Raw genomic sequence first — 10,239 nt, forward strand, 5'->3', positions numbered from 1 at the left:
ACAAAGAAGCACGGACAACTTCAAGTAACTGTCGATTCTTCCTTTCTGCCAATCCATTCTGTTGAGGAGTATATGAGTTTGAAGTTTGATGTCGAATTCCATGAGATTGCATAAACTCCTGCATAAGGCCATTAACATATTCACCACCATTGTCAGACTGGAAAATACGAATAGACAGTTGGTATTGTGTGGACACCATCTTATGAAAATCTTGGAACATGGGACATACATCACTCTTGTTCTTTAACAGAGATACCTAAGTCATACGATTGCAATCATCAATAAAAGTCACAGAATACCTAGCTCCAGAAAGAGAAGGGATCTTGGCAAGACCCTAGACATCAGAATGAATCTTCAAAAATGGAATGGGACTTTTATTAAGACTAGGTGAATAAAAAATTCTATGGCTCTTAGCCAATTCACATACATCACAACAAAAATCTGAATCACTGACAACCGAGAACAAATGAGGTTGTAGTTTCCTGAGATAACTAAAAGATAGATGACCCAAACGACGAAGCCATAGCCACACTGTTTCCCTAGCGCTCTCTACTCCATTGACCTGATTTACTTGTCCTAACAACTGTTGTTCGCCACTCTCTGTCAGATCCAAGTAGTAGAGTTTCCCCCTTCTAACACCATAACCAAGAATCCGCCGAGTCAGAATGTCCTGAAACACACAGAAAGAGGGATAAAAGGTCACAATACATGCTAGTGCTAGAATAATTTGGCCAACAGAGAGGAGATTATATGCCAATGAAGGAACAACTAACACATAATCAAGAGTTAATGTATTAGAGAGAACAACAGAACCTTCTCTGATAACCGGAGTTGGAGTACCATCAGCAGTAGAAACAATATTTTGAGAGGAGGGTTTCATCTTTTGTAACAGACTAGGATAATTAATCATATGGACAGATGCACCTGTATCAATTATCCAAGAACTATTCATAGATATCTTACCCTTCATGCCTGACCGTGCTATATTAGCGGAGGCATTAGATGGCTGCGTTTCCTCTGTAGTAGCCACGACAGATTTTCCAAAGTTTTTTTCTCGGTTTCTTGGTGAAATCCCACCAATCAGGGTAGCTAATCACTTCATAACATCGTACGTTGCTTGCTATGACCCAAATCTCCACACACTGGACACTTTGTATTTGCATATGGATTTGTTTTACTCTAAGGGTGGCGTTGTGGAGGAATTGAGAAGCCTGGGGGAGGACCCTGTTTGCGTTGGACAGCCATGGCAGAGGATTCAGAGGCGTGTCCCATTGCCTGCCTCTCAGAATGCACCTTCCGAACATATGCATAACTTTGCTCCAAGTCGAATTTTGGGTCTTTGCGTAGAATCTCACCACGGACTTGATCATATTCTGAATCAAGTCCACTAAGAAACATGTGAACTCGCATTCGTGCCATGACAGTGGTCTCTTGAACAACTGCAGCCACTATGTTATTTTGAGAGGCCATACGCTGATCAATTTCCTGAAACATTCCCACCAATTCATTGTAGTATGTAGGAAGAGTCCGGCCATTCTGTTTTTCTCCAAAGCACTTCTTGTTTAATTCAAAAATCCTAGTTTCATCAGAATCATCATAAAAAGTCTTCTCAATAGCTTCCCACACATCTTTGGCAGTTGGAAGTTAGATATACCGATTCATGAGTGATGGCTCCATGGAATCAATTAACCAACTCTTCACTTTTTCGTTCTCTGTGGTCCAAACTTCAAATTCAGCATAATCTACATTTGGTGCAGCTCTAGCTCCAGTAAGATAGCCAACCTTTCCTCGTGCTCTGATCCTCATCTTCATAAGAGAAGCCCATATGGTGTAGTTGGATTCGTTCAAGGCAACGCCAGTTGGAAACGCTGAGTTATCTTGAGATGTGGTATGATAAGGCATGGTTAATAATTGGAGGCATGTTGTGGAGTGCAAGGGTGGCAGCATCGTCCTCCATTTAGCAGAAATAAGGGTCTGTACGAAATCAAAAAAGGAGGACTGTAGGGACTGTAGCCGCGCAGCAAGGCTTGAACAATTATGCAGCAACTTGGCTTGGCTTGTGGCTTGTCGGCTAGGCCTAGACAATTATGAAGGATGTGGTGGTATATAGTCCCCACGTGATGTTGCAGCTTCCAAGTTTGTCTGGGTCAATTTCGAATGGACTTGTGATGGTGGAAAAATCAATTTGATCAGGTGGTTCGTAAAAATTCTTCGAGATGCAGGTTTCGGGTTTCAGAGGAATACAGTGCAGGAATTAAGCCTGCTCTAATACCAAGTAGAAAATAAGAATTCAATGGGTTTCGAATTGTTTTGATATATTATTCATCTCCAAAATAGGAGGTATATAAAGAGATACAAGAGTAGTCATAATAGGAAAACATCTCCTACAATTATACAGAAAACGTAATCTACATCTACAAGGAAAGTAAATATTTACAGAATATTCTACAGCATTAGCATACAAGTATACTTACTTTTCATAGCTAGACACAAACACACACACATATATAGCTACAATTAATGTGTTGAGTTAGTGAAAAAGGAAAGTTCTTAATCAACCCTCAGGACTTAATTTACTAACAGGCATAAGATGTCTATAGATTATGTATTAGTTCTGTATATATATCTGCCATTGGTTCATTATAAACAAAAGAGAAACTGTAGCATACAGAAAAGGGACAAAGTTTGTACTAGCTTTTTAAGATGGTGTTTAGGGGCTGTACACGTTAGTATTTTGTACCCTAGGTGGTGGTTGAGTCCGCTTGTTCATATGTCGCTGGATGTTGCCAAACTGCGCATTTTGAGGTTCATCTGCTGGGCTGCTGGCTACCGGTTGCGGTGTTCCGTGCCCCTCATTGGGATCCTCGAGCTCGTGTTCGACTACTGCATTCCCTTCATCACCAACGAATTGTTGCACTACCAAAACCGATGCGGTTGTTGCGAAGTCGGAAGACGCAAGCAAATCCCCAATTGCACCTAGTTCCGGGCACTCACTCCAATCGGTTAGCCCCGCCGTTAATGGCGATATTATGCCTTGTCCTCTGCCGACTATAAATAGGTCATGCACGCTGTCCATTGACCTTACCACCGCCACCGTCTCCTCTCCATTGTTCACCTCCTTCTCCAGGTACACAATTGATTCGTCGTTCATATTTTGTGTCCTAAACTCATTTATCAACTTCTCGTCGAGTTTCTTCTCCCACCCCACGTCCGTTTCGACACACAATATCTTTGAATTGTTGTTGCCGTTGTTTGCGGCATCAGGATCGGGTTTCACTATTCCTACCGGCTCCGCGACTTCCGGCCCGGGAACAAAACGCATGACTGCAAGAGTTATTCCTGGATGTTCAGACATCCTCCATGCATATGACAACGCCTCTCGGTCGTCCGGTCCACCGAAGAAAAGTACCACTATATTGTGAGATGCCTGCAAGGGTCGAACCAATTTTTTTCTAAGAAAGAGGCAGTTAATATTAGTTTAAAAACAATTGCGCTCATGGAACTAAAACATGCCAAGTACTTATAAAATTTAGGTTATTATGAATCGGACAATAGTTGAGCTATATTGGCTCAATCCAAAGTAACCTGGACCAAAGTACCATCCACTAGCTTTTGGTCTTTCAATAAGCTATATTGGCTATAACAAAGATACTCAACATACCTGGTTTGCAGCCACGCGATTGGAGCCATTGAGACCTCTATCCACTAGAATTCCGACTGAGCATGGCGCATTTGCTAATACATTTTGGTTCATTGTTCTAAAAGCCGGGTTCATGGATTCCATTCCTCCATCCACTGTTTGCTGTTTGTGGAAAGGAAGAATTAAAAAGGCAACACGTTTGTCCTCTGCCAAGTTGCAAATGTCTTCGTGCATTGTAGAGTATGGTGAGATTGCAGTCAAGGGCTGCACCGAGACACAACCGGCATGCTGCTCGTAGTTCTCGAACGCATTTATGATGTGGTCAGACTGAGCTTGGGTTCGATTGAGCGCCGGCCTACCAGATTTCCGAGTGTTATGAACAATGAGCATTGCAGATGCACGGCCACTGAGCTCAACTAAATGGAGTACGTAGACGCACAAAGGAGATCGCTTTGTGGGGTAAGAGGCTTCTAAAAGGTTGATCATTGTAGGCACATTTCGAGGTGTGTGGACACAAACAAGTACTCGTAACTCCGCATCGGGTTTCGACCTTTGAATCGTTCTTCGTTTGTAAGGTATAGACCTTCTTGCCGGCTTGTAAACTGTTGTTACTATTGGTGTAATGATTCCAGTCATAACAACAGCTACAATCACCATAATTGCAAAGGCCTCATCGTCTAGAACCTTCTGGTCTTTGCCGACATTGAGGACAATCAATTCGACGAGGCCTTTTGTGTTCATGAGCAGTCCTAGAGTGAACCCTTCGTCAAATGGCATCTGGTAAAAGAGGCAGACAATGACTGTACCGGCTATTTTTCCGATGCAAGAGAGAAAGATAACGAGTATAAGAAGGCCCCAGGTTCCAATTCCTTCGATCGTAGTAATATTGGTTCTAAGTCCGCTAATGGCAAAGAAAAGAGGGAGCAGAAGCCCCGAAACAAAATCTTCGAGCTTCTCGATGAGAGTGACGCCAAGTGGTCCATTAGGGATGACTAAACCAAACACGAAAGCCCCAAAAACGGAATGTGTTCCTATGGCGTCAGTAACAAATCCGGAGATCATGACCCCGGTGAGAATAAGGCAAATGTAGAACTCGCTAAAGGATTCTCCTTCTGGAGTTCTTCGGATAATCCAGCACACTGCAGGTCGGACCACGAATATGCAAAAGCAAACAAAGGCAATGCTAGACAAAACAACATAGAGGGAAGCCAGCGAAGTGGAGTCATTTTCCGCCAAGGCAATGGCCAGAGCTAAGAGACCCCAAGCGAACATGTCGTTTACCAGTGCCGAGGATAAAGCAATCCTGCCGAGCTCGGTGTTGACGAGCTTGAGCTCGGCCAGGACTCGAGCAAGGACCGGGAAGGCGGTGACGGAGAGGGCAACGCCGAGGAAGAGAATGAAGGTACCTTGGTTCATTGATTTTCCTCTATCGTGGATGAGGAACGAAAAGGCGGCACCAATGGCGAAGGGGAGGATCATGCCGGCAACAGCAATAATAACGGCTCTTTTGCCCATGCGGCGAATAACGGAAATGTCCATCTCCAAGCCGACCAAGAAGAGGAAGTAGAGGAGACCCACATTTGCCATGGTCTCGATCACCATCACACTTCTCATGGGGAATATTGTGTCGGCGAATGGTTTATACTGTCCAAGCACCGATGGACCCAATAACACTCCACCCTGCAATAGTACTAGAGAACATTAGTACGTCATATATTGATGTACGTCGACCTTGATCAACATAAAGTAGTTATGAAAGTTGAAGGTCTATATCAAATTTCAAATATGACGGGATGTAGATCAACTTCAAGTTTGAGGTTCCCTGACCCTCGATATCCATAAGCCCTAAACAACAATACTAAAATTTGAACCACCAACTACAATTATAATCATAGTATCAAAAAAACTACAATCATAATCAATTAGATATAGAATTTGCGTGGTCTACAAGCTAGAAATTCAAAATAATTACTCAATGTTGACCCATTTGTGACTAACCTAGCTACTTAAAATATAAATTACAAAAAACACCTAAAATTGTAATTACTTTATTAGTAACAATAGAAAATTGAGAAAAATTAGTACCTTTATTATCTAAATCTGTTTATCATCTCAAAAATAGGTTTCAACTTGATGCATGTATGCGTTTGATGGAAATGAAATGATTTTGCTTGAAGATAATTAATTGACTAATTCGTTGGTAATATATATATGTATGTATGTATGTATGTATATGAAGTATGATATGCTCATCAAAGAAGTTGATAATAATTACCATGATTTCTGCGATGACACGAGGTTGCCGAAAGGGTTTGAGAAGGAGGACGAGAACGCGAGTGGTGACGACGACCAGAGTCAACTGCAAGATGAAAAGAGGGAGGGAATAGTCTAAAGGGTTATCTCCCTGCCAAATACCATTGGTGGTTATCATGGTTGGGGCATAGCATACTATTGAAGTATCTGATGCATTAGTCATATTAGTCCCGTTGGCCGATGTCGCGTTCGCCATGGTTAGCTAATTTCTGCGTACCACTTCGTTTAATCTTCACCGGTTTATGTCACTACTGCCACCACCGCAAAAAAAAAGAGATAACAAGGAAGGGCAGGCGGCCGTTAGCTTCTTCTTACTTTCTTAATCAACGTAATGGAATTGACCTGAACATCAAAAAGAGTGTTCCTGCTTGCAAGGAAAAATGATATGAACATAGGTTTCTGTTGATTGCGTCTTTTAGACGCAGAGATTGAAAGGGAGAGAAAAATCTACAAAGTATCTTGAAGGAAATGATGGAGAAATGAATGAGATCGAAGGGAGAAGGCCAGCTCAGTTTTTGATGGATATCCACCCCATTTGGAGGTTATTCTATCTACGGTCTACATATGGTTACTTTCCAGTTTGCCTATTTTAGATAGAATGTTCTTCCCCATCCTATATACGTGCAAAAGACATTGATAGCTCGTTAGTTTAAGAATTTTGTGAATTTCTTAAAGGTAATTCATTCATTACTTCTCATAGCAATGATCGATTGTTTTTCTTGAAGAATATGTTTCAATCCAGAAGTGGTCTGAAACACATATGTACGTGCATGATTAATGTTTTTTTAATATGGACGAGTTTTAATTGAACTCAATCATATATGTGATTTATGGAACTGCATTTTATATGATTGATTTGGTTTTTTTTTTTTTTTTTTTCCTTTTAATAAAAGAGTTCATATCATTTATATGACTTTGAATCATGGGTAAGAATAATACAAAAAACAACTATTCTTTTTAGACAATACGAGAGTTGAGTAGTCTATGCTAACAAAACACCTCACCTCGTAGACAATCTAATCTACATGACTCCATACGCCGAGCACACCATTATGGTATGATGAAATCAAGTACTTCTATAACAGCTTCTAGAGGAGCTTCTCCTAGTATTTACTAGATAAGATTAAAAAAAAAACACAAACAAACATGCTGCATAGGCTAGGTCGAGGCCCACTAAACAATTAACAATCCCCAAACAAGAGAAGGGTTTATATATTGGAAAATAAACAACTAGAATAAAAGCTAAGAAAAGGCATCAGCCCAAAATCTATGGGAAGCTCAGCCCAAAAGCATCAACAGCTGGCCCAACTTAGCCCAGCCTCTACCACAACTGCACAGGAAACTCGAACCCAATGATAGCCATCACAATTTAGCCTCTAAGCCAAGCGATCCCAAGCCAAGAAAACTCGCCGTAGACCTACCACTCGTTTGGCAGCATCACCACAGCATCATCGTAACCAAGGTCGGAGCCGACACCGGGCCACCACCAAACTAGCGACGCTAGAAAGAGAGAAGAGGCTTGTGCAGCTATGGGAGAGAAAAAACTGGTTATTATCACAAATGGTACATGAACTATACCTCAATCTTATCAATGGTACCTGAACTTCAATTTTGATCACAACCAGTACCCAAACTTTTAGATTTCATTTTAAATGGTACCTAGAGCCATCTCCGGTCAATATTCCGACTAAAAACGGCATGTGAGGCGATCCTAGTGATGATTTTTGATGATTTCAAGGGTTGCGATCATATATAGTGATGATTTTGTGGTAATAGACTAGCCTTGAACTTGAATTTTTTTTTTATAATTTATTTTTTTTAGATTTGGCTTTTTTGGCCGGAATAGTGAGCAAAGGTGGCCTTAGGTACCATTTAAAATGAGTCGAAAAGTTCGGGTACTGGTTGTGATCAAAATTGAAGTTCAGGTACCATCGATAAAATAGAGGATAAGTTCATGTACCATTTGTGATAATAACCCTTTTTTCTTTTACCCCTAACAAGCATTGCTTGAGGAGTTATGACCTAGATATTTTTTTTTTTAGGAATATTACTTTTCTAATAGAAGTTGATTTAGTAAATAACTTTTAGTTAACTCTAGCTATTTTAGGGGAGTCCCTTTTTGAATATATATTGGAGAAAAATTATTTTTCTTGTTCATGCTTTGAAAAAAGAAAAGAAAAAAGTATGTACTTTCACACATTGAAAAGTTTTACATAGAGTTCTTGTTAATTTATTTGTTCCATGTTGAAGTGATCTAACAAGTCAAATAATCTCCTTCACATCAGACATCTCATTGTGCATGTTAATTATAGTGTCCCACAAAACCAGTTGGCAGTTTAAGACGTTCAAATTGAAGTCTGAAGGGCTCGATTGTTGAGGTTAGTACTTGATAGGAGCATTTTATGCCATATTTATATGGTTCATGACCATATCAATCTTTGTTAGTTTCTTATATTTTCTCTTTATTTATTTACTTTTATGTTTATTAGGTTTTTCGGAGCAAATATACAAATAAGAGATAATATGAAGGAAAGATGAGTAAATAAGGAAAATCTTGGAATCTAGACCCGAGCAGGAGACCTTGATGGATCTAGCAGCCCAATCTATGGAGATGACACAACAAATTGAGAAAATATTTAGAAAATATTAGTGGTGACATGGCTTATTCTCATTGGACAAAGTGATGTAGAGAAATCCTACACAATGCCAAAAACCTCAACAGACTACACTTTTCACACAACGAAAAAAAAAATTTCGTCGTGTGTTGATGGAAATTGCTTCATACAACACGTTTAAGAAACTTACATTGTGCAAGATGTTACAATTCAGAATTTTTTAGATAGAAGAATATTGCACAACGTACAATTATAAAGAATGTACGTTGTCTGAATGAAAAAAAAAAAGCGGGCTATTTTCCCTCTACCTTTACTCATATTTGGCTCCAATTTCAGACTCAGATGCATTGCCAAAGTACTACTTTGTACAACATAATACTTATATGTGTTGTAGGATTGGAACTTGGAAATTGTCACACAATATGCAATTTAATTGTGTTGTCTAATTGAAGAGATTATATTGGAAACATTTAATGTGCCCCAAAATGAGTTTCATTCCCCCCGAAATGACCAAATTTTGGCAAATGATTTGTAAGCTCGTACAACAGAATGACCTATTTCTGTTGTGTGGATTTGAAAGCCATCCTAGTGCCAAAAATGAGTTTGTGCTTGCACATATTAGGCGGGAGTTTGCAATTTTTGGTCCCTCAGCTGAAGTAGACAATCAGACCACACAACATCATTTATGCGTTGTCTGATTTATTATAAAAAATTGAAAACAACTTAATGCTTCTTGTCCTCCCACATGAGGGTAAACATATTACACTCAACCGTTTTCTAACACAGAGCAAAACACTTGGTCGACTTCTTAGAGGAAAACACCGGTACCATCTTCTTCTCGATCAAAACTCATCTTCGCAAAACACCATCACCATCTTTTAACCATCTTCTTCTCAAAATCTGTCTTCGCAAAACATCATCATCATCTTTACAAAACCCAACTTAGCCATCACCATCTTCGCAAAACATCGATTCAAGTTGAAGATGAGGAGAACGAAAATGGGGTTCTTCTGGGCTACTAGATTAGATTAGGGTTCTTCGATCTTGAGGTTTACAACGTCGATTTGGAGATGTGTGCTACTCAATTTGGGGCTTTCATGGCTACTCGATTTGGGGTTTTGACGGCTCTTTGTCCTCTCTTCGCAATCGCACTCGTCGTTTCACTCATGCTTCTGGTAACTATTCCTCTTAAATTTGTTCAGCATTTAATTCTTTTTCACCTGGGGAATTATGAAGTTGAATGAAAGATCTAGATATGTGACAATTCTAGTAATTTTTGATTTCTGGGCAAGGATCTACATGTTGGTATCTGGCACGAAAGCTATATATCTCATTAGCCTCATAATCACAGTTGCCAACAAACGACAACATAGAAGAAGATAACCAAATCCCAAGACTCTGCAATTTGCTCACTCTTACTCTCATTCTCTCACTCCAATGGAAGGACTGGGATTTCCGTCTCTAAATACTCACACCATTTCGTGCTCTAGTCTTCAAAAACGAAAACCCACCAAATTACCATATGAAACAAACCATTTTTCAAGCTCTTCTTCAAAACCAAAAGGACCCTCTTACAGATTCCACCATTTTATAAGGAAATTCTCAACCTTTTTTATGTTCTGGTTACTGGGTTTCTCTTCTTATATAAGTTTTCTTGTCTATTTTCTAACT

At 39.8% G+C, this 10,239-nt stretch overlaps 1 protein-coding gene across 1 annotated transcript; it reads right to left on the minus strand.

The window, feature by feature from the left end:
- Nucleotides 1–2,426: 2,426 nt before the first annotated feature.
- LOC112184191 (cation/H(+) antiporter 15) lies at nucleotides 2,427–6,465 on the minus strand. Its single transcript, XM_024322461.2, has 3 exons — nucleotides 5,916–6,465; nucleotides 3,662–5,320; nucleotides 2,427–3,427 (listed from the first exon to the last, which is right to left on the minus strand). The coding sequence occupies exons 1-3, from the start codon at nucleotides 6,147–6,149 to the stop codon at nucleotides 2,711–2,713; spliced, it is 2,610 nt and encodes an 869-aa protein (XP_024178229.1). The 5' UTR covers nucleotides 6,150–6,465; the 3' UTR covers nucleotides 2,427–2,710.
- Between the last annotated feature and the right edge of the window lie 3,774 nt (nucleotides 6,466–10,239).

This window comes from Rosa chinensis, chromosome 2, assembly GCF_002994745.2.
Source record: "Rosa chinensis cultivar Old Blush chromosome 2, RchiOBHm-V2, whole genome shotgun sequence".
Taxonomy (NCBI): Eukaryota; Viridiplantae; Streptophyta; class Magnoliopsida; order Rosales; family Rosaceae; genus Rosa; species Rosa chinensis.